The following is a 23,872-nucleotide window of genomic DNA, read 5'->3' on the forward strand; positions in this document are numbered from 1 at the left end:
TGGAAATTCTAATAAGTCACCATTTGGAGCAACATCCCCTTGATCTGAAGTCCAAAAGCTTAAAGTACAAAGAATAATGGTTTCCAAAAAACATGAAAAGGATTAATGTCACCTGATGAACGCAATGAATACATCTATTCTGGGTTTTACAATTGTCTTGAATGTTTTGTAATTAATGATGTAATGGGTCATGTGATCCCTTCACATGTATTTTAACTTGTGTGGTTTTTAAATTGTGTCAGTCTACGATTAAGCACCAAGGTGCGAAACGCATCAGACATTGTCCTCTGTATGTGACTACTGTTGGAATATTTCAATAAAGCAAGATTTTACCTCATCTTGTGCTTGACGGACTTTCTTTACTGCATATGTAAACTTGGGATGAAATATTGCAACTTTCAGTAAGAAGAAAAAGAGACTCAGGGGAAGTTAAAAGACAGGCAGCTAGATAACAAATATGATGGTAGTACTCTGGGTTCTCAGTGTACAAATAAATCCATTATAGTTTCTCTCTGACTCAGTTTCATTCATGGTTTTGGCAAAAAAATTTTTTTATCAAAATGAGCACCAAAAGAAGGTTCAAATACTGACCAAAATACTATGTATGAACCTAGCTCTACAGGGAGAGGCTGGAGTTATTGGGCTTACTTAGCTCATATTAACAAAAATATGTGGCCAATAAAAGTAACTGCAGGGGATTTATCAATATAGGAGACAGTTCTTTACAGTTAGAGTAGTGGGCCTACAGAATGCACCTGGCCAAGTGGTAGTAATGACAAATACACTGACATTGTCATTTGTGAATTAAGATGATAAACAGGTGAACTTGCTGACCACGTGTCTGTTGGCAACATTTGTTGAACTATCTTTGTCTTGTACTCACAAGGAGAGTGTTTCCACATTTTGCAGTGTTCATTGGATTGTGGAAGCCTACTTGAACTTCTCCATCTACCAAGTAATCTCTGCTTGCACATTCAGAACCAGTGAGGTTATTCAATGCCAAATTTGAGGTATTAAACAGGTTCTTTTGCAGTTGGCATTTTGAAATATAAATTGTCATCTCTCCATTTGAACAGTTTACAGTCGGATTTGGTGGTATCACTAAATAAGGGGAAAAGAATGGTAAAAAAAATATATATGTTTATTACACATGTACACATAATACTGTAATATTATGAGGCAAAGACAAATGGGTTATAAATATAGTTGCAAGAAACAATTTGCAATGACCTGGATTTCTGCATTTAGTACTAAAATAAACATGGTCTGATTCTTACCTAAGCCTCAATAATAGACAAACACATTGTAACTAAACTAATAACACACAATCGATTGTACTGTTTATATCTTTTATTGGGCACATTAAAGGTATAGTCCAGTATAGAAAAACGTATACCCTCTCCTAAGCATAGGGGATACGTTTCCGATCATGAGGGGTCCGGCCGCAAGGACCCCTCGCAATCTCCCGTACAGGCCCTGGCTCTTCAGGCAGATAGCATGTGTCGACCAATCCACGAAGTGGCGTCCGACACTCCCCCTCAATACAGGGCTATGGCAGAGCCGGAGACTGCCGAAGGCAGCACTCCGACTCTCCCATAGAGTTGTATTGAGGGGGCGCGTCGACCACCGCTTCGTGCTTTGGGCGACACGCCCTCCTCCCGCGGACTACCGGGGCTCTGTACAGGAGATCGCGGGGACCCAGCGGCTGGACACCCCACGATCTGAAACTTATCTTCTATCCTTAGGATCTCCTTTTAATTAAATCTTCACAGTACAGAGAGTTAGGGTTCTTTTACATCAATCGATTAACAAATGAGCATTTCTAGGAATGATCATTTCCAGTAATCGGCTGTGTAAGCTGGCCATCGATCAGCCAACAAACAAGCAAAGTGTCATTTGTCAGCTGACAATCTTTTGTGCAGCCAATAAAATCATTGTTATCGACCGCACATGGCCATGTCTAAACAGTGGATATGCGGCCAACAACGTTGAATTTAAAGGACCTGCAGGATTGATCGAGCCTTGTAAGGCTGTGTTCACACATTCAGTTTTTTATTTGCAGTTACTGAAAACAAAGCCAGGAATGGATTTTATATGAAGTGTTATATGAAGTGAAGTCTCAGTCTTCCCTTTAGACATCTCCTCCATTGTGAGCTGGTCCTGACTTCAATAATTGCAATTACAAACCTGAACATATGAACATTAGTGTTGAGCGGCATAGGCCATATTTTAATTCGCGAATATTCGCGAATATATGGACGAATATTCGTCATATATTCGCGAATATTTGCATATTCATAATATTCTCGTTTTATTTTCGCATATGCGGAAATGTGCGTATGCGAAAATTATCACATGCGAAAATTAGGATATACAAAAATTTGCATATGCGAAAATTCGCACACCAGTCTCACACAGTAGTATTAGAGGCTTCTTTACACCACACAAGCTGGAAGCAGAGAGGGATGATCACTGTGATGTGTACTGTGAGAAAAAAAAAAACGAATATTCGCAATTACGAATATATAGTGCTATATTTGCGAATATTCACGAATTCGCGAATATGCGATATTCGCGAATAAAATTCGCATTGCGAATATTTGCGAGCAACACTAATGAACATACAAACAAAACAAAAAAACATGCTCAACTTGCTCATCGCCAGTCATTTGTTGCCTCTGTTCAGAAATAAACAAAAGTAGTGAGTGAACTACTAATTACTACTAACTACTAATAACCAGCATCCACCAAATGTTTCCTGTAGCTGCTCCTGCCCATGCAGAAAGCTGCAAAGCGGCACAGAGAGGGTATATAGAGGACATTTTCACCGAGAAGCATTGCTGCTGCTATGAGCCAATTCCTGATAACAGTATGTATACAATACCTGATGAATTATATTTAGAGAGGTCACAGTTACAGTCGACGGATCCCTCACAAAGCTGTTCACTTGCATACACTACAGAAAGAAAGGATTAAAAAAAACAATTTGTTTAAAATGCATATACCCACATTTATCATTTATTTTATGCAATATGCCCTTTGTTTTTTTACCTGACAAAACAGTGCTCAGCGCCACAAGCAATGCTAGAAAACTCTTCATTGTGCCTGGAATATGGAGGTAAATGAGAGTTAATGATATGGATTCATTTAGGGGCTTTAACATATTCATTCCATTTTCCAGCATGGCCACAAATTGGTGCCCAATCCTTCTCTGCTCATGGGATATTACATGATAATCACTGAGGATTTACTGTGTCAATAAAACAGGCTGTATTAGGGGCGTGACCAAGCAGAGAACCCGCAAAACGGGACCATCATTCCACGAGCTCAGCTGAGCTCAGCTTTCTCTTCTCCCCTTCCCGAACCTGTGTATTTAATGCACCTGATAGAATAAAGAAACGTCTTCTTTGGCATGAAACCGGCTGAGTGCGATTTATGTACTTTTCTCCTTGCTCCATGTATTAGAGACATGATGTGAAGGGTTCATTTTTTAACAAATCATTGTGACTATGGGTCTTTTTGGCTTCCTGTTTGATATTTCCCATATATATTTTATATATTAATTCCTTTTGAGAATAGACTCAGTATAGACTGTGGTTGTGGTCCATTAACACATTAGTGGTTAGAGCAGCCTCTTGACTATAGTCAGGATCAGAAAAGTCTCTGACCTGTGCATGGAACTTGCTTGGCATTGTTTGGTTGCCACAACAACTGTACCACCCAGTGGGAAATGCATTGCTTAATGCCTTATCTAAAGTACAGGTAAGAGTTCAAGATTACAGTTTGATCCAAGTGGACTCAACACTTTGAGTGGGTCATTGGATATCCCATTGACCAGATCTGAGACTGTGCACAGTGTACAGTCATAATCCCAATATAGACCAATATATGGAGGGGTCAATCAATATTTTCCCATAGATTCCTATTTAGGAATCCAAAAAATCCCTATGTTCCCATATATAAAATTTTTGTGATCCCACAAGCTTTATTGGAAAAAGTGCTCAAAATCAAATTGGAAAAACACTCTCTTAAAATTACACACAGCTCGGGCCAGTTTTATAGATTAGAACCTATGGTTTCAGGGAGTTACACTCCTCTATTGTTGTTTTGTATAATGAACCTAAGAAAGCATGCCTGCAGGAACATGCTCTCTCATTGACTGGCCTCCACTTGTGCTGTTAAAAATCTCCCTGCTCTGCCCCCCTCGACATGTTTCGCTACAACGTAGTTTTATCAAGAGGTAGCCCAGACACAGATCATAATGATTTAACATAAAGGAGTATGCGGATACATTCTAATGATAAAATTAAGTTTTAAAATGGTAACTCTGGTTCTGTTTCTTAAGGATCTTTCAGGCCCAGTCATTTTAGGGTTACACAAAAAGTCTGCCAACTGCTACAATGTAGAAATCATAAGGTAACAGACAACAGGAAGCAAAACATAAGGTATGTTTACATTATAGCGTTCATTGAAAAATTCCAAGATGAGCTTTGAATTTCTGCATTAGATGTTGAATCTTTGCGAGAGTGCAGAAGATCCACTGCGTGTTAACAGGATTGCGGATTCTGCATGGATTCCACGTAGAATACGCACTGATTCCACATGAAATCCGCACAAGCCAGAAACCACCCAAATTTATGCGCATGCGGAATGAGTGCGGATATGTGGAAATTTTGCCATGTGAATATAGCCTTAAAGAATGGATTTTGTCTCATTATGATTTATGAGAGAACCTTGATATTATAGTTAGTATGGTTGAAAACAGACACATGTCCATCAAATTCAACCAAGGAGGTGAAAACAAGGCTATTGATATCCTTCCAGTATTATATATTTTTTCTTCATTTTGATGCATAGATATTTTTTTTAGAAGTTTATACAGAATACAAACGAAAGAGTGAGCATTAAAAATGACAATGTTGAAAAATAAAATATTTTATGGATTTACAAACCGGTAACATTATGCCATCACATAAAATCTAAGAGCTATCAGAGCGTGCAAATTCTACTGTGGATTCAGATATACATTTTTATAAATTTATAAAGAAATTTATCTAGAAAAATCTATGTCTGCCATATGTCATAAATTATCTATAAAAAAGAACTCTGTTCAGCTCATATCAGGTTGGTGCTTTACCTTGAGTAGGTCCGGTGAAGTTGACAGCTTTAGAGGCTTTGAAGCATCTGGGGCTTTTATACTGCTTGTTCTTGTGCCTCTGGTCAAGCCAGGGGATGTAAGGTGACTGGGTGTGTACATAATGACAAAAGTGTCTACGACATTTTTCAAGGCCAACTTAATACTAATAATTCAACAATTTTAGCTTAAGGTCATCTGTCTACTGCAAGAGTAAGCAAAAATGCCATGGCAACAATTACAAAGAATGCTGCTATACTGTGTGTCATCATGACCAAAGAAAAGTGGTTACATCAACTAAAATTGTTGGTTTGGGGGCATCTCCTGGCAGTAGTGGAGCAAGCTTGCATATCTTCAGTCACAAGGGTTACAAAAAGCAGGTTTAGCTCATTTTTACTATTCCATTGCAGGTTGTATGGTGAAAAGGAAATGGGGACTGTCAGCACTGGCTAGCAGCATCCTTTCACTTAAACTGCTGCTTTTCAGGAGGCATAATTTTTTCTTGAATCGGGCTAAACATGAAGGAGACTATCTATTTTTGGCACTTTAGCTGGTGGTATCCAGAGTTCTGGTGCAAGCAGGTGGAAAGTTAATTTCGATGAAGAGGACTACCATTCTCTTTCTTCCATACTTGATTTTTTCGACTCCATAAGAGAGGGCCACCACATACAACATTTTTAGGCCTCTCAGCCTTTTGCCTTCTCATGGGAGGGAACCACACTGACACATTTCCCTCCTCCATCCCACCTCTGAGGCCCAACCTACCTGAGAAGGACTAGAGAAAATATATTATACTGTACAAGGCAGCAAATTAAAAGATTTGTGGAGCATTTAGAAAATCACTAAAGCAGGAGAATTTAGCTCCCGCTTTAGTGATTTTATAAATGCTCCAAAAATCTATCAAGTTGACACCTTGTACAGTATAATTAAAATTAGAAAATTAATTAGAAATTTTTGACCTGCTAAAGTGGATGATTTATCACTGAATTGGGGCCAGTGGGGTTCCCAGGGGATGTGCCACTGACCCGGGGGTTGTTAATGCCTCGAACAAGCGCTGCTTTAAACTATGCATGCATTTTTATGATGCATGCATGTAAGCTGCGCTGACAAAAGGAAAGAGCCAGAAACTATATCCAGTTACTTGGAGCTTCCTATGCAGGAAGCTTCCGGGGAATGATGGAGATGTGAGTGTTTTTTTTTTTTTTTTTTTTTTAAATATGGCCTACAGTATAGGTGCATTTTAAGAGGGGCTCCTTCTACTATGTGCAATTTTATTGTGCAGATTAGTGCTTCTTCAGTTGTGGTGGTGTGAACACTTTCCTTTCACATATAAGGACAATTTGCTAATTTTGTAGTCCCTAACCTTGATGCCAAGATAGGAGATTATGTTGAAGAGATAACCCTTCTGTTGATATCTAATGACAGGAAGGAAGATTTGTATTCCCAATAAGGAAATTGAAACTCTCATGTCCTAAGAAACTGGAACTTTCTGTTATGACAGTGGCTGGTCACTGTTAGCGTATACTGCCCCCTTGGCAGACACAGTTGTTGGTCCACCTAAAATTACCACTGTCTGGCCCAGACCTCCTTCTCCCATTCTCTTACCGCTTTCACCAAAGCTGTTCCTGCCCTGGCTCATATGGTGCATGTGTGCACTCTCTCTTCTCCTTATGGTGGCTTTGTGCATTTCTAAGACATGTCCCACACCTGTCTGAGTGAAGTCACTTGGGGCAGATGGGATCAGACAATTTGATCAAAATGAGCGCTAAAAAAAACTCAACTTCATAAGATATAGTAGCTGCGGTGCAACTTAAAGTTATTCTTTGCAGCTTTGACCACAGTTACTAAGAGTCTTGTTTGTTCTTGCTCTAGCTTTTGTCTTAGCCATGGGGTTTCCTACATCTAGCTATTAGTTCATGTACTGCACTTGCTTTATGTCCAGGCACATCAATGGTTGTCATTAGATATGAGCAAATTTTAGAAAAATTTGATTCGGACGATTCGGTGAATTTTCCGAAAAAAATTCGGTTCAGTCCGAAATTATTCATGGTGAATCACTATTAAAAACGTCTATTTCCGGCCTACAGAGAACCTCAATAGGGGTGTAGAACACTTTGCCTTGCTGTAACACGCATAGGGTGTGTGCTGGGCTTGTGAAATAATACTGTTATTCTGTATGACATGCAGAACAGAGGCATCATTATTAGAATCACTGTCGCAGAGCAGCATAATGACAGAGCCTGGAGGTGGCATCAGTATGAGGAAACCATATAGTGGCTGAATGACACAACGTGGAGGTGGCGGCAGCATGAGGAGACCATATAGCGGCTGAATGACACAGCGTGGGGGTGGTGGCAGCAGCAGCATGAGGAGAACATATAATGGCTGAATGACAGCTTGGAGGTGGCAGCAGCATGAGGAGACAATATAGAGGCTGAATGACACAGCGTGGAGGTGGCTGCAGCATGAGGAGGCTGAATGACACCATGTGGAGGTGGCGGAAGCATGTGGAGAACATATAGTGGCTGAATGACACAGCCTGGAGTTGGCGGCAGCATGAGGAGGCTGACTGACACCCCGTGGAGGTGGCGGCAGAATGTGGAGAACATATAGTGGCTGAATGACACAGCCTGGAGTTGGCAGCAGCATGAGGAGACTACATAGTGGCTGAATGACACAGCCTGGAGTTGGCGGTAACATATAGTGGCTGAATGACACAGCCTTGAGTTTGCGGCAGCATGAGGAGACCATATAGTGGCTAAATGACAAAGCGTGGAGGTGGCAGCAGCATGAGGAGAACATATAGTGGCTGAATGACGCAGCCTGGAGTTGGCAACAGCATGAGGAGACTACATAGTGGCTGAATGACACAGCCTGGAGTTGGCGGCAGCATATAGTGGCTGAATGACACAGCCTGGAGTTTGCGGCAGCATGAGGAGACCATATAGTGCCTAAATGACACAGTGTGAAGGTGGCGAAGCATGAGGGGAACATATAGTGGCTGAATGACACAGCGTGGAGGTGGCAGCAGCATGAGGAGACCATATAGAGGCTGAATGACACAGCGTGGAGGTAGTGGCAGCATGAGGAGGCTGAAGGACACTGTGTGGAGGTGGCGGCAGCATGTGGAGAACATATAGTGGCTGAATGACACAGCCTGGAGTTGGCAGCAGCATGAGGAGACCACATAGTGGCTGAATGACACAGCCTGGAGTTGGCGGCAGCATATAGTGGCTCAATGACAAAGTGTGGAGGTGGCGCAGCATAAGGAGAACATATAGAGGCTGAATGACACAGCGTGGAGGTGGCGACAGCATGAGGAGGCTGAATGACACCGCGTGGAGGTGGCGGCAGCATGAGGAAAACATATAGTGGCTGAATGACACAGCCTGGAGTTGGCAGCAGCATGAAGAGACCACATAGTGGCTGAATGACACAGCCTGGAGTTGACAGCAGCATATAGTGGCTGAATGAAACAGCGTGGAGGTTGTAGCAGCATTAGGAGACCATATAGTGGCTGAATAATACAGCCTGAAGTTGGCAGCAGCATGAGGAGGCTGAATGACACCACGTGGAGGGGGTGGTAGCATGTGGAGAACATATAGTGGCTGAATGACACAGCCTAGAGTTGGCAACAGCATGTGGAGACCACATAGTGGCTGAATGACACAGCCTGGAGTTGGCGGCAGCATATAGTGGCTGAATGACACAGCCTGGAGTTGGCGGTAACATATAGTGGCTGAATGACACAGCCTTGAGGTTGCGGCAGCATGAGGAGACCATATAGTGGCTAAATGACAAAGAGTAGAGGTGGCAGCAGCATGAGGAGAACATATAGTGGCTGAATGACGCAGCCTGGAGTTGGCAACAGCATGAGGAGACTACATAGTGGCTGAATGACACAGCCTGGAGTTGGCGGCAGCATATAGTGGCTGAATGACACAGCCTGGAGTTTGCGGCAGCATGAGGAGACCATATAGTGCGTAAATGACACAGTGTGAAGGTGGCGAAGCATGAGGGGAACATATAGTGGCTGAATGACACAGCGTGGAGGTGGCAGCAGCATGAGGAGACCATATAGAGGCTGAATGACACAGCGTGGAGGTGGTGGCAGCATGAGGAGGCTGAAGGACACTGTGTGGAGGTGGCGGCAGCATGTGGAGAACATATAGTGGCTGAATGACACAGCCTGGAGTTGGCAGCAGCATGAAGAGACCACATAGTGGCTGAATGACACAGCCTGGAGTTGACAGCAGCATATAGTGGCTGAATGAAACAGCGTGGAGGTGGCAGCAGCATTAGGAGACCATATAGTGGCTGAATAATACAGCCTGAAGTTGGCAGCAGCATGAGGAGGCTGAATGACACCACGTGGAGGGGGTGGTAGCATGTGGAGAACATATAGTGGCTGAATGACACAGCCTAGAGTTGGCAACAGCATGTGGAGACCACATAGTGGCTGAATGACACAGCCTGGAGTTGGTGGCAGCATATAGTGGCTGAATGACACAGCCTGGAGTTTGCAGCAGCATGAGGAGACCATATAGTGGCTAAATGACAAAGCGTGGAGGTGGCGGCAGCATGAGGAGAACATATAGTGGCTGAATGACACAGTGTGGAGGTGTTGGCAGCATGAGGAAACCACATAGTGGCTGAATGACACAGTGTGGAGGTGGCGGCAGCATGTGGCGGCAGCATATAGTGGGTGAATTACACAGCCTGGAGTTTGTGGCAGCATAAGGAGACCATATAGTGGCTGAATGACACAGCGTGGAGGTTGCCGCAGCATGAGGAGAACATATAGTGGCTGAATGACACAGCCTGGACGTGGCAGAAGCATGAGGAGACCATATAGTGGCTGAATGACACAGCATGGAGGTGGCGGCAACATAAGGAGAACATATGGTGGCAGTATGAGACAGCCTGGAGCTGGCATCAGCATGAGGAGAACATATACTGGCAGAATGAGGCAGCCTGAAGTTGGCAGCAGCAGCATCAGGAGTCTTGAAAGTAACCCGGTGACAGAGTGGTGCAGTGGGTGGCAATACCAGTATCTAGGGAGGAATGTGGGGGGAAAAGGAAAACTTGGCATCAGATGTGTGGTATCAGGCAGGTGGCAGGACTGATCCACACATCTGATGCCAGCTGAGGCAGGTAGGCAGAAGAAAATGGTCCCTTTTGTAAAAGTGTTAGTGTGCACAAGTAAGTATTGAGGATATGCATTACTTAAAACTTAACTTTTAAATAATATGCTTAGGACAAAATACACGGACCTCAAATTTTTTTTTTAATCAAACAAAAGGAAAGGTGTGCAAAAAACACCATGTTCCACCTATACCACCAATTATTGATGTGATGCAAAGACCTCTAAAAGGTGGAAGGGAACAACGTATGGTCCATTGTAACCAATGGGGTAAACACTTCCCCTGTAAGGCCCTACTCTCGCATTATTAATTCCCTTCTTGGCAAATGTTATTCGCCCTTAAAAGGGTGGCCTTACACAGGAACCTCTACCTATTTCAACCTACAAACACTGCCATTTCCCAGGGTTTTTAGGTGGAAATAGGGATTGGTTCCTGTGTGTGGCCGCCCTTTTTAAGACGAGTAACTCTTCTTTTAAAAAGGTGGAAGGGAACAACGTATTGTCCATTGTAGCAGATGGAGTAAAAACTTCCCCTGTAAGGCTCTACTCTCGTCCTATTAATTCCCTTCTTGGCTAGTGTTACTCACCCTATAAAGGGCGGCCCCACACAGGAAACTCTCTCTAGGATGTCTCAGTAGTAGGTCAGTTTGTTCTCCCTCTCAGTGGGTATAAAAAAGGCCCTCCAATTTTGTATCGGTTTCCTTCCCATTGTTAGGATGTCTTGCAGATGGGGGGAACACTTCAGGAACAGCTTGAGAACCAGATTGAACACGTGTGCCATGCAGGGCGCATGCCTCAGGCTTCCTTGTCGCAGCGCAGACAAGATGTTCTTCCCGTTGTTGGTCACATATGGTTCCCATTTCAAGTTTTCGTGGCGTAAGCCATGATTCCATTTCTTTATGAATGACTTTTAGCAGTTCCTCCCCTGTGTGACTCCGTTCGCCAAGGCAAACCATGTAAAGAATAGAGTGACACCACTTTCACCCAGTGGGCCGTAAAGGACATTATTGTCCCTGACCGTAGTTACACGTCGGCGCTGCCGTGCACTTTGGTACATACCGACAGGCTCAAGGACTGGCTCATATTCTGTTCCACAAAATTGTGCAGGGCTGGTACTGCCTTCTTCGCAAAGAAACAACGGCTTGGGACTCTCCACCTTGGCTTGGCACAAGCCATCAGTTCTCTGAAAGGTGCAGAGTCCACCACTTGAAAAGGGAGGGACTGCAGCACCAGCAACTTGGACAGGAGCACATTCAGCTTCTGCACCATTGGATGAGTGGGTGCCTACTGTTGTCTCTTGAACATGGTTTCGCCGATGCATTGCTGGTGGAATGACTGACTCTAAGTAGGAGGAGCAGGAGCATCTGGAGGGATAGAAGATGGGTATGACAAACAGCTCCCTTCAGCTGAGGGGGTGGAGCCTTGGCTGGCTGAAAGAGGGAGCCGCATGCCACTGGGTGATGCAGAAGCTGGACCACCACATCGGAGCCACGGTTTTCCCAGGCCGCTTTATGGAGACGCTGCATATGTTGACGCAGGGCTGTGGTGCCAGCATTGGGACCCTGGCCACGCTTCACCTTCTGTCGACACATCTTGCATGTGGCCATGTTAATATCCTTTGGATGCTTGAGGAAAAACTGCCACACCGCTGAGTAGCTGATTTTCCCACCAACTGTCCGCACTGATTGACTGCTACTGCCCCTGACTCCAGGAACTCCTCTTTCACTACCTCCCAGAAAAGTAGGCTGCCACGAAGCAGGTGGTCTAACCTGGGCACGTTTGGCTCCAGACTTTCCACTTCTGCCGCCATGCTGACTTTCCACTTTCCACTTCTGCCACCATGCTGACTCAACCATGCTACCACCTTACTGGCTCAGCTGCAGCCCTCTTCTCCTGATGATGATGAAGCCCCTTCTGCTCCCAGCTCCCAAGTGCGATCGGCTTAATCATCATCATCATCGAGTTGTGTTTGCGCGTCACTGATGTCCTCCTCAGATTCCTCCTCTGCTTCAGGAGCCTGAATGCACGCAACACCACCTCCCACCCCACTCTCCTCATCACTACTTGCCCGCCTTGCGGAGGAAGCGGCGAATGTCTCTTCCACTTCTTGGCTGGGCAGTAGCTGCTTACTGTCCTCTAAATCATCCTCACTAAATAGTGGACCTGAACCAACAGCATAAGATACTTCTGTGGGGGAGGGAACAGCATAGGACAGAGGCAAAGGGAGGACTGGGACTGCTTCTGAGCCATGCCAACTGAGGGTTGTGTCTGAGGGAGAGGGAACAGCATAGGACAGAGGTAATGGGAGGACAGGGACAGCCGACTGAGGGTTGTGTCTGAGGAACCCGTTGACTGGGGGTGTCAGATGTCACGTGTGAAGAAGTGGATGACCTGTTAACCAATCGATTTTGGCAGATGGGTTGCTGGTTGAGACACAACCGCTAGCTGATACTGGGCGCTCAAGCCTCCAGTATGCTTAAAAAAGTATTTGTGTACAACACCAGACTGTGAGTACTTTTGCCTGGCCTTTCACAGTATCTAGGCCCTTGATAATTTAACAGGAACCAAATGGTACACCACTTAGATGTACGTATGTGGTATGCACTTATGAGGGGAGGACAATGCGCTCCAGCACGCTTAAAAAAGTATTTATGTACAATACCGGCAGTACACACCAGTGCTGCAGCACACAGTCACTGTGTACTACACCCAAAATTGCACTCTCTCTCATTCTCACTCCCTTCCCTATCAGTGCTTGTAGGCAGGATTTGTGCTTGAGCTGAATCGCTGCTGTTCTGTGCAACACACACTGCTCTCTGTCCCTCTCTGTAATTGAACGCTGTAGTGACTGGGAGGTGAATTGCTGCAGTAAGAATGCTTTTTTTGTGCAACACACACTGCTCTCTGTCCCTCTGTCCAACAGAACAGATTTATGTGAAGTGATATGTGCCTTTCTGCCTTGCACCACCGGATTCCAGCAGTACGTTAAAAGCTTTATCTCAGCATAACCTGGTGCAATATGCTATGTGTGATTAGCGATTTACACCCTTGCAGTGCCATACAGTGTTTGCCTGTTTCTCCCCTATATACAGTATGTTCCATTGCATCCCCCATTGAATTTTACATCTAGAACCAATATTGTTACTTAACAGTCAGGCTCAATGTAGAGGACATCTAGACCAGTATCTCCTTTGTCATCACATCGTTTTATATCTCTTAATTCCATACCATCTTCTCTGTGGACAAGTAACTGAAGTAAAGAACCATGTGCTGGAATTGGAAGAGTATCAGAGTTTTCTGCTAATTCAAGTAATGTTGGTACTTCATCTCAGAAATATTCTGTTCTTATACTTACTGAGGATGACAAAGACTCTTGTATTGTGGTGTAAAGCTTCAAGGTGGTGTATATAGTTGCCTTCTAGACAGTGCAACAGACCTTGGACACCACCTTTGTGGAAAAAGATCATGCTATTCTAGATAGCTTGGAAGACCCCAACTGCTTTGCTAATTTTGAGGGGGCCTGATGTATTCTGTGTATTAAAAATGGGGCAAATTCTATTAATATGCCTCCACTTGAACAATAATGCCTAGTAATGTAAGTTATTGTTGGAGATTTTTATGCTGTAAATGACCGAGGGTGTTTTCTGTACTGAATTCTCCTGCCAGGTCTGTATGTGCTTTCAACAATACCAGATTAACGTCTATTGTCTGGAAATACTCTCTAGATGAATTAACATCATCAAAAATGTGACTTGATGGAAGGCTTCTCTTAAGGCATTTCTGATCTTTGGTAAATTATGTATAAAAAAAAGTGCCCCCCCTTTTCAAAGACTATGCATATTTAATGTTTTATATCAGAGATGTAGGTTATCGCCAAGGGCTAAGCATTGGAGGAAGAGCAGGTTAGGGCTGTAAATTGTGCAGTACATTGTAAAAAGAAACATTTGTAACATCTATATCAGCATTTAGCAAAATGTCACTTTGGTAACTCAAGATATATGATTCTGGTAAGTAATAGTGATGAGCGGCATAGGCCGTATTCAAATTTGCGATACTTCACGAATACAGTATATGGATGAATATTCATCCTATATTTGCGAACTTCGCATATTCGTTCACTTTTTACATTTTACATTTTCATGCAAAATTCGTAATGAAATTCACAAAATGCACATGCGTGATTATATCTTTCAACTAACTACTTTCCTATTGGTTACTATGGATGTTGCTAACCTCTGACAACTGTAGTTCCAATATTTGCTAATTTTGGCATATTCGCATACCCTTGTGATGTGTACTGTGAAAAAAAAATGAATATTCGTCATAGCAAATATATTTAGCTATATTCTAAATATTCGCAAAATCACAAAGTGTTGATATTCACGATAAAAATTCGCTATTCGAATATTCGCGCTCAACACTAGTAAGTAACTTTCTGTTTATAGGACTACTAATGTGCTCTACATTTTCCCCCATAACATGCACAGTCAGTCTACACATTAGATTGTTTGCTTAGAGAAAGAGACAACATGCATGTTATAGTTACCATCTTTTAATCTAACAACGCATAGGAGTTTCTCCTTTTTATTTTATTTTAAAAGCAAAAATCATTATTATGTTTTAATATTTTATTGACAATTAGTATATACTACATAGGTTTTATTTAAAGAGGCCAGCCTGCTACTTCTTAATGTCACACATTTGTCCTTCATGCCGCTTTAATGCTAATGAAAGCACTTGCACTTTAGGAGGGCATTTCCATGAAATTCGTGAGCCTATCACATGTAAATCCACATATGTTGTTTATTTTATTCTTTGTCCTTCCCAAAGATACTACATTGGGAAAAACTAAACGGCAACTAGCAACAAGATTTAGAGAACATATGTTTTCTGTAAAAACAGGTATCGACACTGTAAGATTAATTGAACATATCAGAAACGAACATGGTGGTGATACAGATGTCATGAAATTTGGTGGATTGGAGAGAGTGGGAGGTCGCCCTAGTGGTGATCGGCATAACCTTTTGCTAGAGCGTGAGGCACCCTGGATCCTGCAAGTAGATGCCCAAGGTCCTGCAGGACTGAATAACAAAATTGATCTTATGCCGCTGTTGTAATGTTTGTCCTTCATGGATCCACTCTTAAAAAGTAGTTCAGATATTTTCAAGTCTTTTTTGATATCTTTTAATCTCTTTCTAGTATAAGTATGGAATAAAGATTATTGGGGAGATTTATCAAAACCTGTGCAGAGGAAAAGTTGACCAGTTGCCAGTAGCAACCAATCAGATTGCTTCTTTTATTTTTCAGAGGCCCATTTCAAAATGAAAGAAGCAATCTGATTGGTTGCTATGGGCAACTGGGCAACTTTTCCTCTGCACAGGTTTTAATAAATCTTCCCCTATATCTTTTTTTTATCGTTACCTTGGTGATAGCTCCACACCTGATAAAACGGAAGAGCGCAGTGATGTGATTGAGGTCGGAAGAAGCACACTACTGTTTATGAAAACGGCTGTTAGCAGGGAGATAGGAATATCTCCCTGCCGCACGGAATTTTCGTGCCATGAAAAGCTACGAGGTCGATGAGTGCAAGCTACCTTTTCTATCTACATTATTGGATTACTACACATTTGCCATTCAATTTACTAATCTTTTGCAATAAATATTGTGCTTTTGGCAGCATAGAGGTAGCAGTCACATGATGTAATCATGTGATCACTTCATCCATAGGTTAACTTCTTCTTCCGGCTTTTGGTGCCCGACATGTTGCACTGCGTTGACAGACACTGCCTCTAAGCCTATCACTGTCCAATCTGTGGAAAAAAAAGAAAAGACCGACGGACAGCGCCTCGTGTATTACCCAGGGGTAAAAGAGTGGTGAGTGGGGAGCAACCCTGCGGAGCTTATAGATGGCTGCTCACCTGATGGTAGTAGTAACTGCGCATATAACCCACAATAAAATTGGGGTGCTAGAAGTCCGAGCTGCTGCTGAGCCAAAGGGTTGCAGGAGAAGACTAGGTCATCCTGGAGTAGGTAATGGAAGCAAGGCAGGAAAAGACCCTTGAAGTAGGCGCTGCTGACTCTAGTATGAAGGATGAGGCAAAGCCAGAAATGCTGGAAAAATCCTCAGCAGAACATTTTATTTAGCAGAAAATAAAAAAAACGGACAGGATGACACGTTTCGAGAGGATCCCTCCCTTCAGATCAGGATAACATGATGACAGTATAGACAGGTTTATATGGCCCCAAAATGGGTGCCAAAAACAAGGGGGAAGAGTATACAGTGAACAGGTAAAAACACAGTACAGTGTACAAAACATTGATATAACATAATACATATTAAGGGCATATATAAAAACACATGTTTATTATGGTTTGGTATAAAAAAGGATGCAGGGTTGGTAGGCAGGTGTGCTTTTAAAACAGCTGTAGAACCGCAGTGGGCAGGAAGTGACCAACCGCGGTGTGTGAACGGAAGCTCCGTGTGTGGAGTGCTGTCTCCTATGTTGGTAAGCCATGGCTGGCTGGTTGCTATGGACATGTTGTTAGGCAGGAGAGCCATGTGAGCCGATCAATTTTCACTGGGGATTGCCACTCAGTCTGCAAACTCAGATGACTAATATACAACTCTCAACGCGTTTCTACTGAAGGTATTATCAGCGTCCTCAGGAGAGTATCATAATTACACAGATATATTCATATACATTGAGGTAAAGTATCACCAGGGGGTTTAACTATACTGCATCATTATCAATTGCTCTTAATGCAGAAGGGAAAATAAATATTGCAAAGGTTCATTTTAAATTTTAAAATGTCATATGCTGAGGTACATTATATTGCACATAAGTGTTATATTGCACAAGTCCAAGTGTAGGGGTATGATGTATTGCACAATGTTATATTGCACACACACTCTATTGCACCAAATTATTGCACAAGAACACTATTGCACAGGATTTAGAATGCACCTTGTAATATTGCACACAGACACTATTGCACAGGATGTAGATTGCACTAAGTAATATTGCACAACCATTATAACACATGTTCCCATACTGCAGAGCACTATGCACAACCATATATTGCATATATACCCTTAATGCAGAGTACTATTCAGCGGGAGATGGTTAGGTGTCCAGACTCCCATACTTACGACTCCCACGGTGATGGAGTGGAGCAATGCTCAGTGGAGCTTAATCCAGCTGATTTCGGTGGTGGCGCCACTCGATGGTGGGGAAACTCTGCTGCCTACCTAATGTGAGGGAACAGCTGCCTATCTAATGTGGGGGACTATCTACTATGTTCCTGCATAGCTAAAATGGGGACAAACTAATAGGGGGCGACCTACTACCTGCATAGGGGGTTTTCATACAGTGGACAGCTATTTGGGGGATTTACCTGAAGGGGGCATGGCTACCTACCTGGGAGACATTAACTACCTGGGGGCATGACCTACTAGGGGCCACCACCTCCTGAGGAAACAACCTTCCTGGAGGCATTACCTATCTGTAAGTTCCGTAAGCAACACCTTATTTTCTGTCCGCTAACACAAAATACTCTGATAGTACCCCTCCCGAGACTAGACTCTGGATCTGCCACTGGGTGGAGGGGTGTGCTGTCTACTTACTTGACTAACTACCTGGATACCTAACTTTATACCTGGAAGCCTAACTACTTACCTGGCAATCTAGCTACCTACATACCTGGCTACCTAACTATGTACATAACTGGCCTTCATTCATGGCTGCTTAACTAGCTAGCTAACTTGCTGGCTTCCTGTTCTACCTACCTAGTTACCTACCTACCTACTTGCCCTTTTACTGTGCAGGACACCAAGGAGGGCATTATTGCAGTTTGTAGGGCTATAGATGGGAAGATTGTGTAGAGGAGGGGAGGGCACTGGAAAAATCTAGAGTCTAACATGTTTGTCCTGCAGATGTTAAGAGATCGACATGGTGGTCTGATCTGGACGGAGAAGAAAAGAGGACACCGCCAATCATAAAATATGTAATTGTGAGTCGCTAGATGTAACTGTAATTAAATGGTGTACAGATCATGTATACAGCTGATAAATGTATGGCGCTGCAAATGTTACTTCGCGCACAGCGCCGTACATTTATGGCACGGCTGTGACGCAAGCTCAGGAGCTGCGCTCGCTACATTCACTGCGGGTTCTGGTGGCTGCCAGCAGCCGCGCATCCGCCAGTAATGGTGGACATCAGCGATTGCGCTGATGTCTGCCATTAACCCCTCAGATGCCATGATCAATTCAAATCACAGCATCTGTGGCAGTGATATTTGGTATCGTTGCATGCATAAATGTCCGAACTATAAAAAATATTGTGTTAATGGTCCCCTACGGCGAACGACTTAAACTTTAAAAAAAAAAAGTCAAAAATGTCAGCTTTTTTGTCACATCAAACAGCAAAAATGTTAATAAAAAGCAATCAAGAAGTCACATATACGCAAACGTGGTACTAAAACAAACTACAGATAATGGCGCAAGAAATTAGCCCCATACGGTTATAGGTGGTCATAAATTATAAACGTACTGATTTTGTTTATAATCAGTAAATTTTACCGCAAAATTTACAGCGTAAAAATGAAACCCCCCAAATTAGCAAAATTATGATTTTTGTTTCAATTTCCCCATTCGTTTAAATGGGTTTACCATTCATTTTAGGGTAAAATTAGTGATGTCATTACAAAGTACAACAGGTCACGCAAAAAACAAGCCCTCATATGGGTCTGTGAATGGAAATATAAAATAGTTATGGATTTTAGAAAGCGAGGAGGAAAAAACTAAAATGCAAAATAAAATTAAGCATGGAGGGTTTTTCCGTTTTTGCCCTTTCGTTTTTTCCTCCTTACCTTTTAAAATTCATAATCCAATAATTTTTTGCGCCAACAATTCTACTTTGTAATGACATTAGTCATTTTACTCATAAATCTATGGCGAAACAGAAAAAAAATCATTGTGCGACAAAATTGAAGAAAAAACGCCATTTTGTATATGCAGTAAATTTTTGGGTACAAATGACACCTTATCTTTATTCTATAGGTCCATACGATTTTTTCATGATATAAAAAGTGATTACGTCAGTGATACGCCATTGACTGTGTGGTTTAATTAATAATATATTTTTATAATTCGGACATTTATGCACGCGGTGATACCACATATGTTTATTTTAATTTACACAGTTTTTTTATGGGAAAAGGGGGGGGGGTGATTGAAACTTTTATTAGGGAAGGGGATAAATGATCTTTATGAATGTCTTTTTTCCCTTTTATTTTGCAATGTTATAGCTCCAATTGGAAACCAGGAGGCAGGTAAGAGGACCCTCCTCTTGTCCTACAGATGTTCGAGACGCTGCAATTTTGCCGCGGCAATCCCGAACAGCCCCTGAGCTAACCGCCATTAGTTTATTTTCACTTTAGATGCAGTGATCAACTTTGAACGCAGCATCTAAAGGGTTAATAGCGATCAGTGCCGCACACTATTATCCCACGTGGCCCCACGTTATAGAAAGGGAGTGGGCGAAGGGCATACAGAACGCCCTTCGTCCCCAACAGGTTAAGGGGTTAATCACTTAAATAGTATACAGGTCTCTGTAAAGCTGGTATCTACTTCTATATGGGCACTGTATGTAATCACTTATATAGTATGCAGATCCTGTGTACAGCTGGTATCTACCACTATATGTGCACTGTATATAATAATTTATATAGTATACAGATCCTGTATAATATACTGGTCTGTGTATAGTGGTTTTATTCAGTACAGTATGGTGGTGTTATCGCTCAGCCCCTGCAGAGTCAGGGCCGGTTTTGCCTATAGACAAAGTAGGCGGCTGCCTACAGTGGCCTCTCTTGGGGGGCACAGCTCTGACCTCCGCAAAAAAAAAAAACGTCACCAGAGATCAGAGAGTGCTTCTTATCTTGGAGGAGTGCGGCATGAAGCGCTGCACTCCTCCAAGCGTACAAATCATCAACTTTAGACTTCCCAAGGGCCGCCGTCAGGGGGTACACCCGAACCAGTACCCCAGTAAGGGGCCCGGGATCCCAGCTGCACCCCCCAGCAGCGGCGCAGCACCACAGTAGGACCTGGACTGATAGCTGGACACTCCAGCCTGCGAAGGGGCACCATCTTACTATAAAACATTCAGCCTGAGGCTGTCAGTGCAGGAGCCCGGGCCGCACTGACTCTCTGGGAGGTGAGTGATGCTCCTCCCCTTCTTCCCAGGCTCTCCTAAAGGGCTGCAACGCTATTGGAGCAGGATCATATGCTTTGCTTCCTGCTCCACCGCGGCGCGCACTCCTACACCTGCCCATGCTGAGGCCACCATATATAAGGTAAATTTCTTGGGGGTAAGAGGGAAGGGGACAAAGTGCTGTTTAGGAGTCAGTGGGCAGTAAATTGGCAATTTCTCAATGTTTCCTCAGCAGGGTTCCTCCAGCAGTGCCAAAACTACAACTACCAGCATGCCTCTGCCTGTCCAGGCATGCTTGGAGTTGTAGTTTTGCAACAGCTAGAGGCACCCTGCTGAGGAAACATTGAGAAATTGCCCATTTACTGCCCACTGACTCCTAAACAGCACTTTGTCCCCTTCCCTCTATGTATCTATCTATCTATCTATATCTCTTTCTCCTATATATTTCCTATCTATCTTATATTTCAGCGTTTCCCAACCAGGGTGCCTCCAGCGGTTGCAAAACTTTAACTCCCAATATGCCTTTGGCTGTCCAGGCATGCTGAAAGTTATAGTTTTGCAACAGCTGGAGGCACCCTAGTTGGGAAATACTGATCTATACATCTGTATATTATCTATCTATCTCATATCTATGTATCTGTCTCATATCTATCTATCTATCTCATATCTATGTATCTGTCTCATATCTATCTATCTCCTATCTCTCTCATATCAATATCTCTCATATCTGTCTGTCTGTGTCTATCTATCTCTCATATCTATCTCATATCTATCTATCTATCTATCTTATCTCTCTCATATCTATCTATCAATCTATCTCATATCTATCTATCTATCTATCTATCTCATATCTACTTTTTTGCATATCTCATATCTCATATTTTGGATATTTTGCATATCTCATCTCTATCTATCTATCTATCTATCTATCTATCTATCTCATATCTATCTATCTCACATCTATCTCATATCTGTCTATCTATCTATCTATCTATCTCATATCGATCTATCTATCTCATATCTGTCTATCTATCTATCTCATATCTATCTATCTATCTATCTCATATCTATCTCATATCTGTCTATCTATCTATCTCATATCTGTCTATCTATCTATCTCATATCTATCTATCTATCTATCTCATATCTATCTCATATCTGTCTATCTATCTATCTATCTCATATCTATCTATCTCATATCTATCTATCTCATATCTGTCTATCTATCTCATATTTATTTATTTATTTATCTATCTATCTCATATCTGTCTATCTCATATCTATCTATCTCATATCTGCCTATCTCATCTCTCTCTCTCTCTCTCTCTCTCTCTCTCTCTCTCTCTCTCTCTATCTATCTATCTCATATCTGTCTATCTCATATCTATCTATCTCTCTATCTATCTATCTATCTCAAAAACACAGGGTGGGCTGCACCTCAAAAATATGAAGAAGTGGGTGCACGCAGCAGAAGGTCCCAGATCCCAGGTCCGCAATGCTAGAAGAACAGATTTGCTGCAGCACACGAAAGTAGTGACAAGTGGTTTATTTGGCGATTGGAATGAAATAAACCACTTGTCACTACTTTCGTGTGCTGCAGCAAATCTGTTCTTCTATCTATCTATCTATCTATCTATCTCATATCTATCTATCTCATATCTATCTCATATCTATCTATCTATCTATCTATCTATCTCATATCTATCTATCTATCTCATATCTATCTATCTCATATCTGTCTATCTATCTCATATCTATCTATCTATCTGTCTCATATCTATCTATCTATCTCATATCTATCTATCTCATATCTATCTCATATCTATCTCATATCTATCTCATATCTATCTATTTATCTCATATCTATCTATCTATCTCATATCTATCTATCTATCTCATATCTATCTATCTCATATCTGTCTATCTATCTCATATTTATTTATTTATTTATCTATCTATCTATCTCATATCTGTCTATCTCATATCTATCTATCTCATATCTATCTCATATCTATCTCATATCTATCTATTTATCTCATATCTATCTATCTATCTATCTCATATCTATCTATCTATCTATCTATCTCATATCTATCTATCTCATATCTATCTATCTCATATCTATCTATCTCATATCTATCTCATATCTATCTATCTCATATCTATCTCATATCTATCTCATATCTATCTATTTATCTCATATCTAGCTATCTATATCATATCTATCTATCTATCTCATATCTATCTATCTGATATCTATCTATCTCATATCTATCTATCTCATATCTATCTATCTCATATCTATCTATCTATCTATCTATCTATCTCATATCTATCTCATATCTATCTATTTATCTCATATCTATCTATCTATATCATATCTATCTATCTCATATCTATCTATCTCATATCTATCTATCTCATATCTATCTATCTCATATCTATCTCATATCTATCTCATATCTATCTATTTATCTCATATCTATCTATCTATATCATATCTATCTCTCTATCTCATATCTATCTATCTCATATCTTTCTATCTCATATCTATCTATCTATATCATATCTATCTATCTATCTCATATCTATCTATCTCATATCTATCTATCTCATATCTATCTCATATCTATCTATCTCATATCTATCTCATATCTATCTATTTATCTCATATCTATCTATCTATATCATATCTATCTATCTATCTCATATCTATCTATCTCATATCTTTCTATCTCATATCTATCTCATATCTATCTATATCATATCTATCTCATATCTATCTATTTATCTCATATCTATCTATCTATCTATCTCATATCTAACTATCTTTTATCTCAGTGATAGATAGATATTTCCTGTGTTTTAAAAAAAATTGCCCGCCTGCAATGACTGCTCTGTAGAGCAGGAAGAACAGGCGGGCCGGCGTTTTGAAACGTGCCGAGGAAGAGCGGAGCGCCACGCCACTTAACCTACCCATGGGCCCATCGGCGGTTACACCACCTCACCCGTGTCATGCAGGACACCAGGTATCTCAATGAAACTGCACTGAACCTGGTGTCACCACCTCCTCACTATATATAGCAAAACTAGAACTCAAAGCATGCCCAGACAGTCAAAGGCTTTCTGGGCATGCTGGGAGTTGTAGTTTTTTTTCTAAATCGTGAGGCACCCTGGTTGGGGAACACTGCCTCAGAAGTTACAGAAGGAGTAAAGATGGAGGTGAGGAGGTATGTCCTGGTGCATAAAGTATCATGTACCTTTAACTCCTTATCGCCATCTTTACTCCTTGTCCTGTAACTTCTGAGGCAATTTTTCCCAACCTGGGTGCCAGGTGTAGCAAAACTACTACTCCCAGAGGCCCAATAGATGTCTGGGTATGCT

General features: G+C 42.0%; 2 protein-coding genes across 5 annotated transcripts in view; one reads left to right on the plus strand and one right to left on the minus strand.

Moving 5' to 3' along the window:
- The window catches only part of LOC130356235 (KN motif and ankyrin repeat domain-containing protein 1-like), a 230,228-nt gene that overhangs the window by 64,837 nt on the left and 141,519 nt on the right, over window positions 1-23,872 (plus strand). The window lies entirely within an intron of this gene.
- Window positions 1-23,872, minus strand: part of LOC130356236 (pancreatic secretory granule membrane major glycoprotein GP2-like) — a 195,760-nt gene that overhangs the window by 16,085 nt on the left and 155,803 nt on the right. For 2 of the 3 annotated variants that reach the window (XM_056557456.1, XM_056557455.1), the window contains exons 2-4: window positions 3,052-3,105; window positions 2,885-2,956; window positions 884-1,101 (exon numbers count right to left, since the gene is read on the minus strand). In XM_056557456.1, the coding sequence (XP_056413431.1) occupies window positions 884-1,101; window positions 2,885-2,956; window positions 3,052-3,100 (339 nt within the window). In that variant the 5' untranslated portion in view covers window positions 3,101-3,105. Of the gene's footprint in view, window positions 1-883; window positions 1,102-2,884; window positions 2,957-3,051; window positions 3,106-14,510; window positions 14,575-23,464; window positions 23,513-23,872 lie in introns of those variants that run through there. The other variant, XM_056557454.1, reaches the window with a different exon arrangement.

Source organism: Hyla sarda, chromosome 2 (genome assembly GCF_029499605.1).
Source record: "Hyla sarda isolate aHylSar1 chromosome 2, aHylSar1.hap1, whole genome shotgun sequence".
NCBI lineage: Eukaryota > Metazoa > Chordata > Amphibia > Anura > Hylidae > Hyla > Hyla sarda.